General features: G+C 39.1%; 1 protein-coding gene across 1 annotated transcript in view; it reads right to left on the reverse strand.

Moving 5' to 3' along the window:
• DIP2A (disco interacting protein 2 homolog A) overlaps positions 1 to 23,654 on the reverse strand; it is a 54,346-nt gene that overhangs the window by 24,826 nt on the left and 5,866 nt on the right. The window contains exons 2-15 of the mRNA XM_058809847.1: positions 21,506 to 21,625; positions 15,223 to 15,342; positions 10,676 to 10,921; positions 7,147 to 7,275; positions 6,465 to 6,584; positions 5,376 to 5,573; positions 4,438 to 4,529; positions 4,066 to 4,176; positions 3,217 to 3,340; positions 2,859 to 2,968; positions 2,283 to 2,385; positions 1,242 to 1,306; positions 832 to 925; positions 295 to 414 (exon numbers count right to left, since the gene is read on the reverse strand). Of these exons, the coding sequence (XP_058665830.1) occupies positions 295 to 414; positions 832 to 925; positions 1,242 to 1,306; positions 2,283 to 2,385; positions 2,859 to 2,968; positions 3,217 to 3,340; positions 4,066 to 4,176; positions 4,438 to 4,529; positions 5,376 to 5,573; positions 6,465 to 6,584; positions 7,147 to 7,275; positions 10,676 to 10,921; positions 15,223 to 15,289 (1,579 nt within the window). The 5' untranslated portion in view covers positions 15,290 to 15,342; positions 21,506 to 21,625. The remainder of the gene's footprint in view (positions 1 to 294; positions 415 to 831; positions 926 to 1,241; positions 1,307 to 2,282; positions 2,386 to 2,858; positions 2,969 to 3,216; positions 3,341 to 4,065; positions 4,177 to 4,437; positions 4,530 to 5,375; positions 5,574 to 6,464; positions 6,585 to 7,146; positions 7,276 to 10,675; positions 10,922 to 15,222; positions 15,343 to 21,505; positions 21,626 to 23,654) is intronic.

Raw genomic sequence — 23,654 nt, forward strand, 5'->3', positions numbered from 1 at the left:
CAAAGTAGATTATATCTATATTTATATCTTGTAGGTATCAATTCAAGTCAATTCATGAACATGAAAGAGTATAGCACTAATGAAAACATGAAGTGCACAACATGAATTTACACTGGTAATTGTAGCCAAGAAGTGCAAATGAGTGTAATGAAAAAGCAGTGGCATCACTGGCACACAAATAGTGTTTTGCTACAGAACAAACTGCTTAACTCCCCAGGCATCAGCTCTGACACAGGGCTTACAACAAAGAGAATCTTGGCCAGACTGATACTCATGAAACACATCCATACTCACATGGATTGGCTCCATCTGCCACTATCAACATCCGCAAGGAGCTCAGGCTGACATCTCTCTGATCCCTCTGAGCCAAAAGTGACCAGTGCATATCACGGGATTTTACTACTGCTACACGGGCTGCAAGTCAAAACAATCATTATGCTGCATGTGCACAACAAATTAAAGACTTGTGTAAGTATTACTGTGTTATTTACACAAATCTATGAAACTACACATAAAATTTATGACACTACAAATGTAGAAAACAAATACAAATGCCAAATATTCAACTACTATAACATGTGTATACTCAATGTCTACAGATGAACTTCATCATAGAATTTGAATGTTTGCTCTAAATTCAAATACTAAGAACCACAGTTTCTTTAAAGTTCTCTCAGAAGAAGCCATCAACATCACTCATGTTGTGAAACTATGAGCACACAGAATACTGAAATGGAGTAATCAGTGTGATACAAAGGCATTTTGCACAAACAATTTAATTTGTTACAATAAACCAAAGAGGTGGGTGAATTAAAACAACCTTTAGGGTACCTTTGTATGAGCAAACTTTCTGTATCCAGGAAAGTGGATTAACCTTCATTAATGCATAGGGAATACTGATGACATGCATTCTGTTCATAACACTCTACAAGAAAGAGATTAAAAAATAAATTTCCAAATGGCTTAAAAAATACAGAACATGTAACAATGCTTAAATAAACCTCCCCATCATCACAGCTGCAGCATAACTCTGACAGCTAACTGGTAGTGAAAAGTATGTGTATACTCTGAAAAAATACACAAGGTGCAGCAAAAGCAACAGTTTATTCTGAAAAATACAAATACTGAAACAAAAACCATTTGAGAGAAATGATGAATTTATAGCCTCATTCTGATATCAGTACACTACCAAGTGAAAGAAGCAAATTGTTGCAGTTTTTTGCCTTTCTTGCAATACTCACCGTTAACACTCCATGCCAAAGGCCAGCCTCTCTTTTGAAATCCAAGACATTTGTTAGTGTTTCAGCTGAAAGCAAAGGAAAAAAATACCAGATTTAAAAAGCATATTTATAAAAATACTTAAGAACTACAAATATTTGTTCAAGCAACTCTGAAATATCCACGATGCTAAAAAACCAAAGCTCTGTTTCCTATGACAAACAGGCTGCTTAAGCTCCAAGTGACTTGTTTTACTTAGTGCAATAATCTTTGAATTATGATTACTAGACTAGAATATTACAAGGTATTTAACATCTTGATTCATTATAATACCCTTTCCATCTGCCAATGAACTATGCAGACTGAAAATTTAGTCTTGAAGCAAACTTCTTCAGCTGAACTGAAAAAGTTAATCTGTATTTGAAAGAATTAAAGCCAGTAAGAAATATCACCATGGCTCTACTAAATTTTCTTGAATATTTTCTCTGAGGAATTTGAGTATCTCATGTGATTCAAAAACACAAATAACAATCAAAGATTGAAAGTCAAGGATTCAATTGATGAATCAGTCCCTGATTTTTGAGGGATATCCTGTATTGATTAGGTAAAACTTGCTTATCACTGAGGTAGGATGGATGTATGCAGGAAAGTACTTGGTTAAATGGTAGCACAGATTATACAGATGGCCTAAACCAAGTGCAGTTCTTGGCTGTTCATTGGAAGAATGACTGCAAACAAGCAGATCCCTGGGGAGATGTTCTTTTGTGGGACATGACTAGGTAAGGAAATCCCCTCCTTGATTACATTTTCACAGGTGGCTTAACGCTATTTCACACATCACACCCTTTATAAATGAGGAAGTTTGTCTTTCCCTGTGCAGTTGAAGCAACTATTCTGTATCTAAAGTTCTCTGGAGACAGCAGACCTACTTATGCAACATGAATTGTCTGAAGATGCAAATGCAGCATAATTTAAAAATAAATGCATTTTTAAAAATGCATTTTAAAATAAATGCATCAAATTTAAATGCAATACAATTTTAAAGTTACACCTATCTAACTTACCTTCTGAATACCCACACGCCTGAGTCAGTGCATGACAGTGTGCCAGCATGGAGGCATGAGATACAGTAATGCCCACTGTGCTGCCCTCTTTACTTGTTTTGTACTGAGAAGAGAAAATGTATGCAAGCATTAGATTAACAGCAAAACCAAGAAAATTTACAGTAGTGAATTGAAAACATATTACAAAAACAAACCCATTTTAAGTTCAAAATTTTAAATTCAAAAGGTAGCATAAAAATATATTTACATCCACAAAATACACTACTATGGTAAAAAATCTGTTTGTCTACTCCAATTAAATTGTCCTGGGGATCCCAAAAATGCTGATTATCCCCAATCTTCAACCTGATTTCACACAGTCACTCAACTGACAGTCTGCCTGGCAGCCTGATGGAAACATTCTTGTTTCACAGTTTAAAACATTATATATAAAATAATATAAAACATTATACATATATATATATATATATATAAATATATGTATCTTTTATTGTATCCAGAGTTTAGGGGAAGAAAAGATCAGATAAACTAGGACAGAGTAATAATCAGAGAATTCATCACATGCCCCCGCATCACCTCGATGTAAGCGATCTCGGCGCTGGCATCCCGGACCTGGGGATGCCAATCCTTGGCTGGTTTTGCCAGATGCTTCCCATCAATCACAAACCAAACGAGACGAGGCCAGCCTTCAAAGAAAAAGAAAAGCTACTGTCACCAGTGTTCCAAACATCAGAGTTTTTCCCCAGTATTCAGGGATAATGACAGGAGGCAAGCAAAAATCCCTTGCCGGAGAGAAAGAAACAGCACAGAGCACTGCCATGACAATCAAAGCAGCTCTTTATGTGTAAGAACCATGCAAAAAAACCCAAAAACTGAAGCTTGACAGCAACAATGAATATATCTGCTTTATATCCCATAAAAAATAAACCCACACCTTTGAACGTCACCACCTCTCCAGTCTGAGCTTTTGGAAGGCCTTTCTGACAGGCATCAGTGGTTAAAGCTAACGTGACTCCACAGCTGCCCAAAAGAAACCCAATCTGCTGGCTGCCAGCATCCTGTAGAGAAACAAGGAAATAGCAATATTACAAATAACAAAACTCTTGGACAGTTTGTTGTAACTTCTTCATGTTTAGAAAACATTAAGTCAATTTATATCACAGGAAAAAAACAAAAGTCAATCCCATAAGACCTTTAAATGACTGAGAAAATTAAGTTTTGCTTAGTGCTAGCTAAGATTTGCAGCAGATATAGTAAGAAAAGCAGTGTCAGAAGCAATGCTTCCACAACCTAATAGGATGTTTATAAATTCTGCTAAAACAGAAAACTGGTTTGATGCTGTGTCTGAGTCCTGAGACACTGAGGACCAAAGCCTGTAGCTTTTGAGCTCTTCCCTAACAATTGCCAGGTGTGAAGGATTATACCTGTATTTCAAACTATGGTGTCTCTGCCTGCCTCATACTTAGCATCAGAGCTGAAAAAACCTCTCTGATATACTCAAATACTTGCACACATTTCTTTGAAAATAATAAATGAAAATCATTTCTACAATTACATACTATCAACTACTTAAATTACTAGTTTAATATTACTTCCTCCTTTCCTTAACTGAATATTGAATATAATTCCAAGCACAGAATGTACACTGAACAGTCCACCTGATGCTTTCAAAGAGCAGGCTCTGAAGGACCCCCTGTAAGGACTGTAGGATTTAGATATACACACACACACAGACAAACACTTTATTTATCAAACCATAAAAATGTTGAATGTATCTGCCTACCTTTCTTGTCAGTGGAACTTCTATTGGGACAGGAATAAGTTCTGCCAGGAGACATCCATAAAATGCCACCATAAACATAACTGGATCACTATTAGGAAATACCAGAGCTACCTACAAAAATATAGTAAAATAAGAACTTTTTTTTTTGTCATTTGGCAGAGAGGGGGGCTGCTTTTTAATTTGTGGAATAAAATTTTCACAACAAAGTCCAGGTTCATAGATAACCAGGCAGAGAAATACTAAGTATTGAGACAGTGTATTTTTATAAGCCACAGTAATGATTATTTCACAATATATTATTATAAGGCTTTTTTCAGCTAAAGCTTTTCCTCACTATTTCATCCATAGGGACCACTTCCAACAGCAGCCTACCCGGTCTCCAGGCTTCAGCAGGGGCTCATTCTTAGTGGTTAACTTGTTCAGCAGGGTATAGGCTAACTTCAAGCTTCGACTCCACAGCTTGCCTGAAGAATAAAAGAAGAGATTAAGAAGCAGAAACTAAAATTTTAACACTTAATTGGCAGATCTCAGTTCCTCACACATGCACTAAGCATGAGGGTATCAGAACAGTTGGACAAGTCCAAGTAGAATTTAGAACTTGGCCTCTTTTTGGTTTACCTCTTTTTTTTTTTTTTTTTATAATTTTAAATGTAAAACTAAACATGCTATTCTAAACAACACTCAAAGCTCCACGGCAGAATAATTAATTTACTGCAGCTGCTCAGCTATATTTCCTGCATCCTTCATTTGTGAGAATGCAAACAAAGCTCAACATTCTAACATATCATACAAGGAAATGCTGCAGTGAGCTATCCTGAAGGACAGTTATTTTTCCCAAAAATGCAATTTACTATAATACTTCTAGGTCATTAATACAGGCAAGTTTCACTTCCCACCATTAACTTCCTGATTATGCTCCTGAGGTATGAGTCTTCTCTACAAGGCTGTGCAAGAGGATGTTAAAATGGAATGTCTCCTCTGGGAATGTGAAGAGTGCATTATTAGTAATCTGTTTCTACCTCCCAGTTTACACTGGGCTATTTTTAGTGCTCTTTTATGAAAAAAACCCCACATAATTCTAAGAGATTTACAAATAGCCACTAGGAAAGAACCAATATGTTTTGCAATAAACATTTTCTCTTCCTTAACTTCTTTAAAAACGTTTTTCATATACAATGAATTTATCATTTACATTCCTACAGCAATCTCCAGCCATGTGTTACAAGCACAGGCAGTCTCTCTGAAGCAAGGCAAACTGTTGTTTCATGGAGAACACCCAATTGCTCCTCTCAGCTGGCTCCAACACGTACCATAGGTCAGGGTATAAACTGCTTTCCCAGTGGTGTCCAGCGCTGTCAGACAGGGGGCTTTGGACTGGGTGGTTCCCCAGCGCTGCAGGGCAGCCAGCAGTGAGGGGGGCCAGTTGGTCACCACCCCCAGGGGCTCCCCTTTGAGTACATTCACTTGGTTTCCTTCAGGCTTTGGTTGATTTGGGTCAGGCTGTTGCACTAAAAGCAGAGCACAGGAAAAGGGAAATGTCAATCTGAACAAAATGTGTAAGTTACACTTCACAGGCTGTTCTATGAACCATTCACCTCTTCCTCACACTTATAGTTATCACTACTTCTCCTTTGCTTTATGATGCTAATCATCTGTTGGCTTCCCAAAAAAACAGTGACCAGCACTTGAGAGTTGTGATTCCGCATTATCAAAACACCAGAATTTGAATCTCTAGCCCACTTCTCTCTACTTTGGAAAGCTACTGTTTTCTGCTGCTTGTTCTCCACATCTATTTCAATGAGAACCACCTTAAGTCAAGAAGGGCTATCAGAGACAACAGCTTCAGTGACTTCTGGACACTCATTTTTGCTGCACTGAATTCCCAACAGGTGATGAAAAATGACACTATGCCTGGCTAACAATATATTTTTAAGGAAAGGCCTTCTGTTAAAATCCTGTTCCAAGCTGCTCCAGAAAGTGAACTATCTTGGTCTTAGTTAGCAAAGTCCTGGCTGAAGTTAGCAAATGTTCAATGTAGATAACCAGCAAAATTAATGGTTCCAAGTGATGCTTTCCACAATTACATGCACATCAATGGAAATTCACCTGGAGAAACTTCAGCAAAAGACTAGAATCACAAAAACATTGCATCTCACAGGTATCAAACCAAAAATAGGAGAACTCTAGTGGCAGCTGCTCAGAAATGTCACACTGAGTAAGAAGGTTGAGTTTAGGATTATCTTCCACTTGTGATAACATAATGACCTTTCTTGCTCCACTGTATTAATTTTACCATGACTAGTTGTCTATTGAGAAGAGAAACCAACACTTGCTAAGTATCAGTTCTGTCATGAAGCACTTACACAAGGAGCAAAAAATGTATCTGAAAGAAAATTAACCTTCGAGCAGTTCTTCAAAATCATCCACAAAAAACTCCTTCAGAGGCGGGCGCTTCGGTCTTTTCAAAGTATTTAGCAGCTGCTGGATTTTAGAGGACACTCTGCTGTTCACTGGGACACCTGCCAAATGGAAAAGATTTATTATTTATCATGTATTAACCAAAATACACTAAAACACACAACTTTCAGATGGAACAGTCATTCAGGATGAGTACCTTGTTTGGAAGAAAATAGCTTTAACTAGTAAGAGTTTCCACAATGGATTTATTTGCTTTCCAACCATGCTGTTACCTGGCTGACACAGACACCTTCTCATGCTTTATTTTAGCTTTTCAAACCACTGATCCCTTCATAAGATTTCAGCTGAAACATGAACAACGTCCTTTTCTCCAGCAATCTAGGTATTTACTACACCTTAACATTCATTCCATTCTGAAAGCATCAGAATGCTTGGAAAAAAATGAGTAAATCTTTCAATATTTTACAGGGCTTGTAAAAACAATCACAACACAAAACATGTTAACATGTGCCCATTTTCATTTGTATACGTTAAATTAAATGTAAATATATGTATTTATGCGTCAAAATTTACACCTCTGAGGCAATATAAAATTAAGATGCGTATGAAGATATATATATACACAAAAGGGGACACAGATGGAAAGGTCCATAATGCAATCACCATCTGCAGTTTCCAGAATGCTGCTGCTGTAGCCTCTGGGCACTCCTCGCACGGAGGCGACCTGCGGGCGCTCGTGGTGCAGGTACTCCACCAGGCCAGTGGTCACGTCAGGGGGGGCAGAGTGGTTCTCTGCAGAAATGCAACACAGACACAGGAGCTCATCAGCCACATCAAGAATCAACAGAATCAAAACTGCTTCTTGCATGAGGGTATTTCACAAATCCTCACAGGGGCTTGAGAATCTCCTTACAACATGGAAGTACATGCCTGCTTTGCTTGGAGCTGTGCCCCATTTCCTGGCTGTAGAGCAATGCTTAGGGAATATCACAGAATGGTTCAGGTTGGAAGGGACCTCAAAGCTCATCTTGTCCCACCCCCTGCCATGGGCAGGGACACCTTCCACTAGACCAGGTTGCTCCAAGCCCCATCCAACCTGGCCTTGGACACTTCCAGGGATGGGGCAGCCACAGCAGCTCTGGGCACCCTGTGCCAGCCAGGGCCTCACTACTCTCACAGGGAAGAATTTTTTCCTCATCTGAATCTCTCTTCTTTTTTAATTGAAAACCATTCCCCCTCGTCCTATCACTAACTGTCCCTGTAAGAAGCTGCTACCATCATTCCAAAAATGTAACCATGGTTATAGAATGGTTTTGGATGGAATGGTTTAGGAAATGGCAGTATTTTTGAGAAGTGTTTAAACAACAGACAACAAGAACAGGAAGACTGAAATATGCAGAATTCTGATGAGTAAAAGTAGGAATGCAGCAGGGAAGAGCTGGAGAAAACCCTGCTGCCCAGGGCTGGAGCTGCCAACAGCCCTTGGAGGACCTCAGCATGTCACAAATCCTGCCAGAAAAACTGCAGGCAGAGGGAGATCTGGGCAGTGCTGTGAAACACATATATAATTCCCCACTATAAGGCACTGATCAGCTCCAAGATAGCAAGTGCTTCTTCTTGCACTGCTCCCACATTTCCAGAGCCGATACACAAGCCACAAGTCAAGCTCTAAGTGGTTTTAGAGGGATCACCAGGAGAAAAATTTAAATCCATTCCCATCTTTTCCAATGGAACTCACTGCAATACTACTGCTTGCATTGCAGAGACTAAATTCCTTTCATGTGGGTGAGGTACACGAAGGGGAAAGTGTTACTTAATCTGTCACAAAAATGCTCAGGATTCAGTAACTACAAAGATGACAACTGTGTAAAGCTGACCTGTATAACCACTGCACAGGACCCATAGAGAGCCCATGTATACACCTGCCTTATGTATATGCTCTCACTCTATCTATTTTTGAAGTTGCTTTTTGGCTGTTCTTTCTTTTTCCCTTAGCTTTCCCAAAGTACCAACCCAGAGGCTTCCTGCAGCACACCATCTGGCCACAGAGACAAGTGTACCTGGTTCCCATTCCCACCTGACAAACCCTCCAGGGACTAGCAATGTCTCACTATGCAGGGAGAAAGAATAGGTTCAATTCTCAGGATTTATGCTCAGATGAAAACCACATTAGCTTAATTAAGAATTTGAGCATTTTATTAATCAATGCCCATGAGACCCTATGCTATTAGCTTGTATCATCCAGAAATACCATGGCACAGCAGGGTAAGACAAGTGGTGAGGAGTTAAAAAAGAAAGTGTGAGCAGACTTATGACTTCAGGAAGAAAGGTTAATTGGATTCAGACTGAAGGATCTTTCCATTAGTGATGACAAGACAGAGATAAATGCAAGAGAGTAGTGTCCAAAGGAAGAACAAATGGGATATGACAGAGAATTAAAAGCCATGATGATCTCTATTTCCAGCTGCTCTAAGAGCTAAGGTGGGAAATACTCCACGGTTGATATAGTGACCTTGAAAAAAACCACGACACACCACCAGCCTTATTCATAAAAAAAAAAAATTATTACACAAAAGAAAAAAAAATCTCCCCTGCATGAAGGTTGTCCTTGCTGCTAATTAAGTGAAAGACAAACATCTTAAAAAAAATGCACATTTGTATGTAACTCCACTAAATATTGTAACTTTGCACTTCCAACAGTGCAGTTTACTGCCTGGGAACTTAGTTCAAGCTCACCATTAAAAACGCAGGCTGGAGAAGATGAGCTGTAAGGAACAAGCTGCTAAATTTAAATTCTCCAACATCTCAAAACTGTGAATAGCTTTTCAGTACACAACCAAAACACAGAATATTTCAGTAGGGCATGGCGATTAAGATGTGTAAGATGCCTTCAGATTGCTGATATCAGCACACTATCTGAAAAATAAATAAACTCATCTTCTATGCTCTAGGACAAATCAAAGCCCCTTTTAGAAAGTATGTGAGTATTTATCAAGAGTCATAAAAGTTTGCAGTGCAAGAACTGAGTCAGTTTTCATATTCTTGTGAGCTAGGAAAATACATGCAGACAGGAAAATGACCCAACTGAACTGGTATTGGCCATGCATGAATGTTACCAAGCTAGGAATGAAAACTGATAGAACATGCCAAGCATTGCAGGAATGAGGAAGAACATTCTTATATGAAAATGCACCTTTTTTTTTTTTTTGTCAAAGGCACTGGAAATTTTATCTTTATAAGTATTTTTAATAGATCAGCTCTTAAAGATCCCTGAGCTTCCTTCCTTCTGGATACTGTAATTATTTCCCATTAATGAAATTTTAAACATGCACACAGCCAAACAATCAGCTGCTTAAACTGATTGACTTTGAACTCTTTAGTAAGGCCTTGATTTTGCATACAAGGTATTGATTTGTATGTTGTTGATTAAACAGTCCTGACAGACAGGTCTATCTGGCCTGGGGCATGAGACATAACAAGATGCTGTGCTACATTTTGGGTGTCTTGCAAGTTTTTACAGCTATATTAAGAACTTCATCAATCCCAGTTAAGATTAAAAGGTTAGCCATAATTTACTTTGTAATTTAAAGGAGTTAAAAGTAATTTCTATTAATCCATTATATGAAATCCAGAATGGCTCAAAGTGAAGTGGTGACAGATTACCTATTTCTTACATCTACCAAATTGCAAATTTCTTATTATAAATAAGCTTGGAAATGGGAATATGAAAAACTAGGTTTCTTTAAAGGTATTTTCAAACACCAAAAAATTTCCCTGATGATTAGTACCTCTGATTTTGTAACCTTCCCAAAGATTCTGTGTTTTTTTCTGTCTTTTGGATGCTTACCAACTGAATCATACCTGAAATACACAATCTGACATTTTTTAGGGTAAATACATGCAGATTGGAAAGCATGCACCAAAACCACAATTCCTTTGAAATTCTGCTTTGGAATCCACTAAAATTGAACCTTAATTTCTTGGTAAAGCAAGCATTTTACCAAGAAGAATGCATGTTCAGATCTCATGAGCAACTGGCTTGGGTTAAATACATACACATACCTACCTGGTCTGTGAATTGCACATTTTAAGGCCATTCACAGCTATCTCCTGGTGAAGACCTTTGTGTTTAGCCCTGCTTTGGGATTGGTAATCTGATTTTCATTCCAACCACACCGGCAGGTTTACTGACCTATCTGCGTGTGTGCCATGAGATCTGCAAGCACAGTGGCAGCAGTGGTGGCAGGAGCTGTATTGGAAGCAGCAGCAGGTTTCCCTCCAGGATGAGATGAGGTGGAAGATGCAGAGGATGAGGTGGAGGAGCCCTGAATGACCCGGTTAAGCCAGGGCTCTACGTTGGAATGGCTCTGGAACGGAGTGGAGCTGATCCGCCCTTGCCGCCGCAACGAGCCCTCATCTTCTGATGCTGACGATGTGTCTGTGGTCAAAATAATGATGACAGGCCTGTAATGGGGGAATGGGAGTGACCCAGCACCGGGAACACGGCGTTGGGCCATGCTCCGCGTGCTCCGCGCAGCTTTGTTGTGTGCGACGCGCGAGGGCCGCATACCAAGGAATGGGATATTCACACACAAATCCCTCTTGGTGGCTTAGGGGAACAACTTCTACACATTGGGGCCAGAACACACTTGGAGCCAAGTTTCAGTTACCTCCAACTTCTACACATTATGGCCAGAACACACCTGGAGCCAAGTTTCAGTTACCTCCAACTTCTAGACATGAGGGCCAGAACACGCTTGGAGCCAAGTTTCCAAGTGTGTACCAAAGGAATGGGATATTCACACACAAATCCCTCTTGCTGCCCTTTGCTGGGTTAAGGGAACAACTTCTACACATTGGGGCCAGAACACACTTGGAGCCAAGTTTCAGTTACCTCCAACTTCTACACATGAGGGCCAGAACATGCTTGGAGCCAAGTTTCCAAGCGCGTACCAAAGGAATGGGATATTCACACACACAAATCCCTCTTGCTGCCCTTTGTTAAGACAACAACTTCTACACATTAGGGCCAGAACACACTTGGGTTACACATTTCAGTTACCTCCAACATTTGGAATGACATGAGAGTTAAAAAAGGCTTCTACCTACAGCAGAAGATCCATGAGCATCTCATCCCGTTCCTGTTCCACTGAAAAAATGTTTCTGTTCTGAACAGGTAAATTTTATCTCATCACACCTGAATAAAGCCCCTTTTTTGGTTATTGCTTATTTCCTTTTTACTCTTTTTGAGAGGAAGGGAATTCTGATTGTTTTGAGAACTAATTCCTAAAAAACCCACAGTGCTCTGAAGTTCAATGAAACAGTTATTACAATGCATTTTAACCACATAAATTGATATGAATGAGTAATACACAGAAATGCTTGGTAAAGCATATTTTCATTCTAGATGTATATTTGTTGCTGTTAGAATTCTGACAAAAGGCTCCTAATTTAATTACCATCCAGTTACTTACAACTTTCCAGATGTTTCCCTTTGGAATCTTTCCTTATTTATTCTCCATCCAAGAAAAAATAAAAAGGTAATTCTAAATATCAAGAAAATACATCCCTTATGATTTTGAGAGAAAACCAGAAGTCTTCTTATTACAGAAAAAAATCTTGCCCTCACAAAGAGATTGCTGAATTTTAATGACTTGATCTGTTACATGCTTTGTATAAGGTAGGGTGTCTGTTACTATACTCTAAGAGTCCCAGACAGGGAAATTTGGGGTTGGTTACACCAGGAATTCTGCAGCTTTAATTTTGGCTGTATTCTTAATCCTCTGGACACAGAATTGTTTATCTAGATACAATTGTTCATCTAGATACAATTCCACAAACATTTATTGAAGCAACATAAAAAAAGCTTCTCCTCATCTTGGGCAACACATTTCAGTTACCAGCTCTTTAATTTTCTGATTTTCAAGAATATGTACATTTCCAATAACTTCAAACTAATTTCTCTTAGGAGTCTAAAATCCAAATAAAAACCAAAAAAGCATTTCATAAGAATTCCATTATCGTGACAGCATTTTCAAAGTTAAAATTGTAGGTATCTCATTATTTGACCTCCCTTATCAAAAATGACAATTTTGAATGAAAATACCCAAACAATAGATCTCTGAGAAGATTCAGCTGTGGTGCATCCCCATTCCTGGGTCCATGTGATACTTCCAGCCTGCTGCCACATTTGGAGTTTTTGGAAGCTGACTCCATTTGCTCCTGGAGAGAAGCCAAACCTGTCCTATATTGCTTGGAATCTTGCCTTTCTTTTAGGCAGAAAGCAAAAATAAATAATCCCAGGAATATGAAACAGGATGGGATTATGAACAGCCAGGAATTAAAAAAAAAAACCAAACCACCAGGTCTGCCATTTCTAATCACTTCAGAGGAAGAAATACAGAAAAAGCAGGTTTCTCACAGAATACACACTCTGACAGTATCTCCTTACCCAGATTCAAGACAAATGAAGTCTGTGTACAAAAATGGAGGATCCATGGTAAAAGCATTCTGATAGCAAAACATAATTACACCACGAAGTAGCAAGGTCACCCCAGCAGGAGCTCTGTGGCAGGGGTTAATCCATGGATGCTGGTGTGTGGTGACAGAACAGTGACAGAATACTGTGTGCTTGGCTTCCAGCTCTTCCTGCCTGGGAGCTGACCCAAGACAGGCACAGAAGCCACCCCTCTTTGAGCCAGATTTTCATGAAGGCTCAGCTCCAGCTCTGATCACAGGAAATTCGTGTGGGAAGGATCAGAGACTCAAAATAGGACAAAAGCAGAAGTGCATTCAAATTTTTAGAAGGATGACTGATAAACACAGTTCCTTTACTGCCAGCCAGGAGCTGGATTTCAATTTAACACTGTGCTGAGAACCATGGACTCACAGAATGGTTTGAGTAGGAATATCCCGAGTTGAAAGGGACTCATGAGGAATACTGAGTCCAACTCCAGGCCCTGCACAGGAGCACCTAAACAATGACACCACGTGCCTGGGAGCATTGTCCAAACAGTTCATGAACTCCAGCAGGCTTGTGGCCATGACCACCAGGAGCTTTCAGCTCCTGTTATTTAAGGCGCTACTGCACCCTGCTCAATCCCAGTGTGAGCACACCTAGCTTCTTTGCTGACCACCTGCACAGGCACGTTACAAGATGACACTCCAGCAACACAAACACAACAAAACCATGCAGATCCCACAGCCCCATCTTGCTCTGTACACACACATACAGCATGGAGTGCAGGATCAGGGGCACAGCCAGGCATGTGTTCCATTTGCACACCACCAGCCCTTTCTGATCCTATATCCTGCTGTTCTCCCCACACTTGTTCCTCCCTCTGTCCACACTTCCTCACCTCAACATCCCATAACAAGACTCACACAGTTCTGAGACACTCTTGCCCTGCATCCCACACTGTGTCCCTCATCCAGTCCAGAAGATGCTCTACTGCTGACTGCTCTTGATGGGCTTCACATCTGGCCAGGAGGGCTGAGGCTCTGCAGGGACAGGCCTGGATGGGTGACCCTTCTCAGAGTCCTGAACTTGCCTTCCTGCCTGTTGCTGTTCCAGGGTCCCTCTGGGCTTGTGCAGATGGGGCTGGTGCCTCACCTGCCATGCCCCAGGCTCCTCTGCAGGTGAGCAGGGCAGCTTTTATCACACATTCCCTCCACAGCATCTCAGACTCTCTTTAAGTTGCTCAGAAAAAAAGATACTTTAATAAAAATACTTAGCACATCTTCTAGGCAAAACCATTAAGGGTCAAGAAAGACCATATGTAAGAACACAGAGGATTATTGTTTACTAACTAATGAAATAATTGGAGAACCCACAAAAATAATATACTTAAGTGTGTGACTAGCAAACTAAAGTGGGATTCTCTTTAAATGGGAAGAACAGAAAGAAGCAATACATCTCAGAAGGCAGGAGGGCAGCATACCTGAACTCTTCTTTTAGAGAAGGGGGTTAAGAACTGGAAATTATGGAGAAGGGCAGTACAAGTCAGAGTGCTTCTGCTCCTGGGCCACATTACAAAAGACACATGCACATTCTCAAAATAAAACATCTTAGGTAATTCCTCTTTGCATACAAGACACTGGCCTCAAACCATTTGGCTTGCTAGCACAATATGTTGTATGATTTTCTTAACCTCCAGAAAATTCATTGTGAGACAACAGAAGATGACCTTTCCCCCCTAAAATTAAAGAAGGTGTTCTGCCACAACCAATCTGAGCAATTATAATGTATGACTTTGACTGTTTCAATCTGCTCACCACTAAATAGCTGAAACCATCTGATGAGTGCTCTGCAACTGATGCAGCAACTTAATGCTCTGCTATTTTCTTCAGCTTTTAAAAGAAGCATCTTCCACAGTGTGAAATGAGGTTATTTTCAGCTCTGACATGCTTAGATTATCTCCTCTGAGTGAGATAGGATGTAAGAGAACATACTTAATGCATAAAGGGCACCTGCTCTCTATGACTGCTTTCATTTGGACACTTATCTCTAGATGAGACTCTAAAAACCACAAAGAAAAACATCACAGCATAAATCCAACGAAAACCTGATTAGAGGCTCTGATATAGAACTTTAGTGCAACCAACTAAAAACTTAGGGGCAGGGACACCTTCAGGAATCCCAGGCTGCCCTGTCCAGCCTGGCTTTGGACATTTGCTGGGATGGAACAGCCACAGCTTCTCTGGGCAGCTCTGTTAACTCTGTGTTCACTCAGCATGTACCTGGAGGGGTGTAAGTCTCTACTGAAGAGTGCACCAGGACAGAGCGTCTCTTCGAAGGCATGGGCATCTTCCTCTCTTTGTATTTTGCAAGTGCTGCTTGTACTGCTTCAGTGTGGACATCTAGATAGAAAACAAACAAACAAAAAGGTCAGAATTTCAGTTAGGAGCAATGAATCAACACCACTGCTTCCAGCTCCAATCCAGTGCAGAAGCAATGGTTTCCAAAGCTAAGGGAGAAAATTGCAGGGGCAAGTTGATAGATTTTCTTCATAAAGTCAGCCTGAAAAAGCTCTGTGAGTAGCATTATGAAAACCTCCCTGAAATAAACTGCAGTTATAAAGTACCCTGTATGTTGGTTTTGAACTATCAGTTATTTTCATTTGTGGGGGAAATTTCAATGCAGATTCTGTAAATTTGCAACAGCATTTGACTCTTCATCCTCAAAATTCAGGAAGGGAAAAGAAGTGCAAGTACATACTTGCACATACTTGAAGTTCTCACAAAACAATGTAAGTAATAAAAAACCAGAAAAAGGAGACTAATGAACTTAATGATTTTAGAGCTATTTTCCAACTCTAACAAAATTCCATGATTTTATATGAAGAAGGGAAAAGACACACAGAGCTTTCACTTTCCTGAAAGCAGAAATCATCCTAAGAGGCTCAAGGGCTGTATTTTAACTTGTCTAATTTTTAGGCCAAAACTGAGATTAAAGAGGAATTCAGTGTTCAATCAAGACTTTGCTGCAGATAAAATTTCATGTATTCCAGTGATTTTTCAGCAGCTTTTTTTCTCTTGGACATCTACATTCCAATGGTGCCAAAAGCTAAAACTTACGCAGGAAGAAAACACATGAGAAGTGAACAGATGTTGAGGAGGAATGAGGCAGACCAAAAATATACTTTGACTTACCACCAAGACTCAGACTCATGAAAAGCACAATACAACATGCACACACTTAAACACAGTTACAATGGGCTGGTTATGGTTTAGGAATGGCATTCTCCAATTTACTATTCTCTCTAAAAACAATTCAAGACAGGCACTGCTCACTCTCTTCCCCTCTCCCTGCTCTCAGTGGTAGGATGGAGAGGAGAATTACTTGGAGGCACAAAAGGCAAAGACCATGGGTTGAGGTAAGAACAATTTACTGAAAAAAGCAATGAGAAATGAAAATGAACAGTAACAGCAAGACCAATGACAGAGGGTACAAAGAAAGAATTGCTACTGCTGAGTGTGGAAACCCCTGTCAATAGACAGAACCCAAAACAGGACAGAGCCCAGGAGTGAGTACATGATTCTGCACTGGGCTGACCACATCTCTTCTACATGGAAACTGCTGCACAAGGTTTTCAGAATTTAACTATTCAATTTGAAAGAAAACACATTCTTTCAGTGAGTATCCATCTACTCTTTGGCTATGATTTAAATATGTAACAGGTAGACAAATTTGAAGGTATGAAACTATTTGTAGGTATGTCAATGTGTGTGACAAGACATACTTACACAACTTAGACACAATATACAATGTAACACAATTGTACATATAATTTTGTAGATATAATATACAATGTAACTATATCCCTGTACCTACAGGGATTTATCTTGGTGAAGATTACAGTATCAGTATTTTACAGTACCATATCTTTTTTTAATTTAAAAAGTAACATTTCTGTACTGGCCCTGAACCCTCTTGGGTCATGCCCAGCACAAGGCCCTTCCTAAGGACCATGCCCTTCAGTCTGGCCAAATGGATTCTACAAAATCACAAGAATCCCTGAGGATATGGTCCCAGACACCAACCAGTTCTCCACAGCAATAACATCACTTTTCAGTCTGCAGCTCCCTGCAGATAATCTGTTCAGAGCAGTATTTAAAATATGTATACATGCAAATATGCTATCCCACCTGTGTGTTCCTACAAGACTCAGGAATGTACTAAGTAGATGCTTATCTCAAAGAAGAACTTTTTGTGCAACCAGCATGGGAGGTTCAAAGATGATGTTGTTATGAGAGAAAAAATATTAATTAAGAAGGAAAGAGAAAAAAAAAATCCTCAGTAAAACCTCTACTCTTCAATACAGTAATTTTTTGTCCTGGTCCTCTTGTCAAATTTTTGCTCCTGTCCTTCATACCAAGGGCTTAATAATAGATGTTTCATAAACTAAAAATTCCCCATTGCTTATGTCTGCCTGTTTCCTTCTCCATTTCCACATCTAGGCTTTTTGTCAAGTCTTGGTTTCTCCTGATCCTCAGTTTTAGCTATAATTGTCCACTAATGAAGATTATTCCCATAGATATCCAAAAGCAAACCTTTTATGTCCCCAAATTCCAGAAAGTTTAAGCAGGATTCAACATCAAGGTTGTTTCTGCAGCCTTAAAAGTAGGGGGAAAATGTCCATTCTGCAGGATACATTTCCTTGGCAGAACTTCCAGCCAAAACCAAGCTGAGATATTTCTAAAAAGAGACAGTAACTGTGAGATCACCTCCACCATGCCTACATCTACATACAATTTAAAAGACATTTTTGTTACATTAACATCTCATAGGAAGCAGGGGAACATAAATTGTTCTCCAGAAAAGGTCTTTCCAAGAGCAAAACAACACATTATATTTGTAGTCTGTATATAAGTATATTAAGCCATTAAATAATGTGGCAGATGAGAAATGAAAGCATTCTTAGACAGTTGTGCATTTTGGGAATGGAAAGGCCTAGTTGGGGCTTCTTAACAAAGCAGAGCAGGGCAGGTCATAACATCACAGATTTGTGAGAACAAGCATGGGAACTACTTTTTATTCCATTTCCAGAGGGCAAAATCACTACCACCTCATCCTCTAGTCCTAATTCCCACCCCAAAACCTGGAACAGACCAGATTAACTGATAAAAATGCAACCAGGAGACAGCCAGGATGAATTTTTATTTTGTTCCATGTTTTATTTTTACAGCACCAATTTAACTCATCATTCCCTCTACACTCATTAAAATCTATTCCTGGCTTGAAATCTTTCCTGTAATATCTTGTCCTTGGACATCAGCTGAGTAGGAACATCCTCTCTCATCCAAATCAATGAAGTAATTGCTTTCACTTCCCTGGAACACTTTGTTCCTATTCCACTTTGGCTTTAAGAGCTTTTCTACATGATGAAACACATTTCAATAAAACAAGTAAAAGGAATGAAATTATTTTAAAGAAGCAGCACACTTATGTACAAAAATTCATTCATTAGTATAAATTAAATTTTAACTGGATATTGGAATTGCAAAAAGAAACTCTACCACTGCCTGATACTTAAATTCTTCAAAATTTACTGTGAAAGTGATTCACCATGTAAGAACTGTGGAGTTCAGTTTTCTTCAGGGAATTCATCACTCATAATCAGACCAAGTGTGCCACACTTTTGAAAACAGGGATCACAAATGCTCAACAGTGACCACTGGAAGTGATGAACAGCAAGCCCAGCATTTTATTAACACAAAGAATATATGTACCAAAGTAAGGGAAAAAACCCATATACTGCCATCCAAAAAGCAGAAGAAAGTCTTGGAGAAGTATTTCTAAGCTTCTGCAGTTTATTAAGCTGGATACAACCATCAACAATTAATAACTTATTATAAACATTTTTTTCTTCTGCTGTAGTAAACCCCATAATCTTCTCTCCAGTTCTAAGTACCTATTCTCATTTTCTTTCTTTCCTTGTCCTTAAAAAAGGATTAAGGAGGAAAACTAAAATAATTTGTGGACTATAAATCACCTACACTCTTACAGTTCTTGAACTGTTCAGCTATTAGAAGAGCAGTTTTCTTTCCTATTTGTAGCCTCTCGTCATTTATCAGGCTCTGATTCTGGTCCCTGCCTCAGGCACAAGGAAGGAAGAATTTCTTCAGCTGGCTGAAGAAAAAAAAGACATTTATAACCTGACCAGTGTCCCTGCTGCTCATGGATTTCAAAATACAAACAGGCAAAGCAATAAGCACTATGTAGGTGGGATGGGGAGAGGACCTGGAAAAAGGTAAAATCCATGGGTTGAGATATGAACAATAATATCTGAAGTTAATGAAAATGTAATAATAATGATGATGATCATAATAAAAACAATAATAATAGAGTTAGAACAAGAATAATGAGATGTGAGCATTATTCTCATTGTAAATCCAAAACACAGTATTGTACCAGCTATTAAGAAGAAAATTAACACTATTCCAGCTGAAACAGGACAGCAGGCTTGTATTTATTAACAGTATTCACTGCTGGAATTTTTTGGATATTTGTTGTTTGAAGAGAAGTTATCAGATGATGATAAAAATCAACATACAGTTGATTTAAATACACAACTCTTCTGGGAAACTATTTTAAAAATTGCTTACAGGGAGCAAATGACAGATCAATTGTATAAAAAGACAAAATTGTTTCACTTCCTTGCTTATTTCAAGTAATTTATGTTGATGGTTGTAAAGTACCTATAATTGCTCCAGAAAGAGATCCTGTTCTAGGAAAAGCTGCATTCTCCCCTCATCAACTACTCTTGAAAAAGACATAGGAGAACTGATGAGATCTGAAGCAAGGAAAACAAGAACTAGAGACTGGAAGGAAAGAATGAAGAAACAACACACCCTTCCTTCCCCATAACAGTCTAAACTAAGGTGTGACATTGAGGGAAGGAGGCTGAAGCTGGTAATCCCTCACAACAATCAATGTGTGTCAGCACACAGGGAAGCCAAAAAAGGCACCAATATCTCTTTGCTGACATAAAGAAGCCAACATTAATGCAGTAAATCTGAAGATTTTTTTTTTTAATTACAGAGGAGAAAGGAGAATAGATATGGGTATCCAAAAACCATATCTACATTTCCTTGCACAGACCTAAGTAAGTTTGACCTAAACCAAGTCAAACAAAACTGTCACCATTTGGTTTTGATATCATCTGAGCACATTAAGCCTTGTCATATATCACTAATGAGAGAAAGAAATCCAATTATGTGTGTTGTAACTAAGAACTTAGCAAATTTGCAAGTAAAGAACTTGTTCTGGGCAGAAATATTTACTGAAAAATTAGTCTGGGGAGCTGTGATAGGAAACCACAGCAGGACATGGCAGTCCCCACCAAGGACTACCTCCCAAGGCTTTCCTGCTGTACTTGTGCTCTTCTTGCAGATTTTTATTTCTGTTAGTTTAACAATGGCAATCTTACTCTAATTATTTTCTATAATATAATTTTCTATAACATATTTCTAGAACTTAATTTAAAAAATATTTTAAACATGTCATTTAGCTAATTACAACACTGTGCAATATTCCCTGGCATTCAGAAATTTCTTCTCTGTGTAGCTTTCTCAGGAGTCTGTATATATCCACAGAATATTTAGGAAGTCTCATTCATCATTCAGTTAGCCCAAAGGAATGTACAAGGCACATCTGCTCCAACTCTGGAGCAAGGTTTTACTTATCAGCAGGGCAAATAGGATGCAATAAAACTCTGCCCAAGCAATGGCAAGACAAGGTGACCCAAGAGCAGCCTCCTGTTCATGATATACAGTGCATGCCATCACTTGCACTTCTCATCCCCAAAGCCAGGATGTGGAATTACCCTGCTCAACAAACAGAAAAATATCCAGCTAGAAGTCCAAAAGTATATAGGAGAGAAAACCTTTCAAACACCTGTTTTTCCTCACTATTGTGACAAGGAATTTCACAGGGAAATGGTGAACTTCGACCACCTGAAAAGTAACAATGGGAACAGGATGCAATGAGGATATCAGTATTTTCACACAATTTTCCAAAACAGGTTTGTCACTGTAGTGTCCATTTAAAATGAAGTAGAATATCCATTGTGATATTTCCCTTTTTTGTGCACTTGCTTTAAACCAGGAAATATTAGAAAGAAAGCTACAACAAATATATAACCTTGCTTTAACAAAATAACCCAAACGAGCAAGCAAAAAATCCTCCAAATTCACATGCTCTAGTCCTCAAAATTTTTAAGTAACTGTTATACAGACTAGAAACCCAATTTTGTTTTCTCAGCAAATATGGAAAACCTGTTGAGCATGGTAAAATTCACAACAAGAAACACATCAGAAGCCAGGCCTACAGTCTTGCATTTCCTGCAGGCAGCATTCAAACAAAACCACTCTTGTAACAAAACAAGATACTTGGAAAACATTCATTACCTCTTCCCTTCTTCCAAAGCACTACACCCTTCTGTGTGGGTGCAGGTACCATTTCACAGGGATATTTTCCTCTGAGGACATGAGATGCCTCAGCTGTCTCTGTGTCCCTTACCGGATCGGAAGCGCTCGTCCCTCGAGTTGGTGGATCGGGATTTCTGCTGCTTTGCTACCCCAGCAGTGGCTTGGGAAGAGCCTGGGACTCTGTTCTCTGCTTGCAGGGATGGATCCACACCTGAAACATAGTTTATTTTAGTCCAAACTCAGCTTACAAACACAATATCTGATCCCCACGTCTACATTGTTTGACTACAACTGGAGCAAGACAGTATCTTTAAAAAGAGCTCATCTTCTACCTGCATTTTAATCCAATTTAATCTATGCCCATTTAACTCAAAAGATTCACATTTTACAAAAAATGTTGCAATCCTCTAGTAAGACCTCTGCAGATATTTATGCAGAATTACTGTCAGTTTCACCTGTGTAAAAGCTCCTGCTGTAATCCAGGTTGTCTGGTTGCTTCATGTACTCCTGAAACCATGACAGACCTTCCCGGCCCCACACAAAGTAATAAAAATAAGAGAAACTGAACCATTCTCTAGTTGTTTGCTTTGCACCTTATTAGAACAGGGCTCTAGATAAGCCACAGCAGTTGCTTATGTTTAGGCTGGCTAGTATTTGGGAAGATGAATCTCAATTCTACATTGTAGCACAACAGGAATAAAAAATCAAAGGGGGGGACAGTAACCATTAAATATGCATTATCCCTTCCCCATCCCCAAAGTGAGGAGACTCTCTGCTGGCTCTTGATAAATCAAGGACTATATGAATTTGGGCTAGGAACTTCCATTTGCAGTTTTATTATACATTCACATTTCAAAATGTAATGTAAAAATTCCAATGCAGCTGGAAGGGGTTTTTTGCACAATCCTAACATAAATATAGCTTAGTGCTGTGTTTTACAACAAACTTACATGGCTGCATCAAGGTCACTGTATTTCTTCAGCCCTTGTACCACACAGGGCTGAATATATCTTTCATTTCACTCCTTCCTTCCCTTGAGGAGCTTCTGCTTTCCTACCTGGCCCCAAGTCTTTTGAAAACAACACGTTTTGGAAACAAAGTATTTGAACACAACATTTTCAAAATGCAAATATTTATCAAAAGCAGCTTCCACTGAACTGAAGACATCATCCCAGAGGAATCTGGGTCAGTTCGTTTGCAAGGAAAGATCTCACTTTAAAAAGTAAGCAAAGGTTGCCTACTCTCTCCTGGGGTTTCTGTTCTCTTTGTTACAAAGTGAGTATCAGGAAAGAAATTGGCAACTTCTAACAAATCTAGGAATTATAGACACTTTTATGAAGGCGTTTCAGTGAGATATAGTCTTTACATTAGGAGTGTAATTGGATTAAATATCCCATTTCTACCTCAATTGATGAAAAAGAGCTTTCAAATGCTCTATTCAAATGTAATATCCTCAGGGAAAGTGCTTTATCATCTTCATGACAAGGTAAATTACTATATACCAGCCTTCTTGGGTATCTGTTAAGACCTTTGGATGAATGCACTCCATAATCCCTTTCCCAACCCTTTGCAGCTAACAGTGAGCACCTCTGGATGTTGAAGAGGCAACCTTGAGCTAGATATGAGTTCAGTGTGTAGGAAAAATGAGCCTAAATAATAGAAAAACAAAGGAACATTTAATAATTCACACAGATCTAAGTTTTAAGAAATTAGTCTTAGAGATATGCTCCTTTCTTTTACCGTTTGTAATAAAGAACAAACACATTCTCAACTGATTTTTCCTGCTTTCCCAAAGTAAAGTTTTTTAAACTGACAGATGACAGAATATTTAACATCAACTGCATTCCCCAATGGGATATATGGAGTCAGCCCAGCAAAGAAACTGTCCTCTGTGGAGCAGAACAGAATGTGTATTTACCAATATACAGACCTAACACTCCTTGAAACACTTAAGCAGAATTTTGTAATAGAAAAACAAATGTAGTTTGCCAGCTGAATTGATTCAACAGATCTGATAAGTGGTGAAAACACTGCAGAATTCTATTCCACATTTCACTTGAACACAAGTTTTCCATAACCACAGGTCAACAGTCCAGGGGGATTGGTTGATCTGGAAACAATAAACAGCAACTTCAGATTTTGTTAGAAAGATTGAGGCAAGTCATCTCCTTAAGCCTGAGCCAAGCAAACAGCCAAGGCAAAGGGAGAACTATGATGGTACAAAAGAGAACAGGCAGCAG

The sequence above is a fragment of the Ammospiza caudacuta genome, chromosome 8 (genome assembly GCF_027887145.1).
Source record: "Ammospiza caudacuta isolate bAmmCau1 chromosome 8, bAmmCau1.pri, whole genome shotgun sequence".
In the NCBI taxonomy this organism is placed as follows: Eukaryota; Metazoa; Chordata; class Aves; order Passeriformes; family Passerellidae; genus Ammospiza; species Ammospiza caudacuta.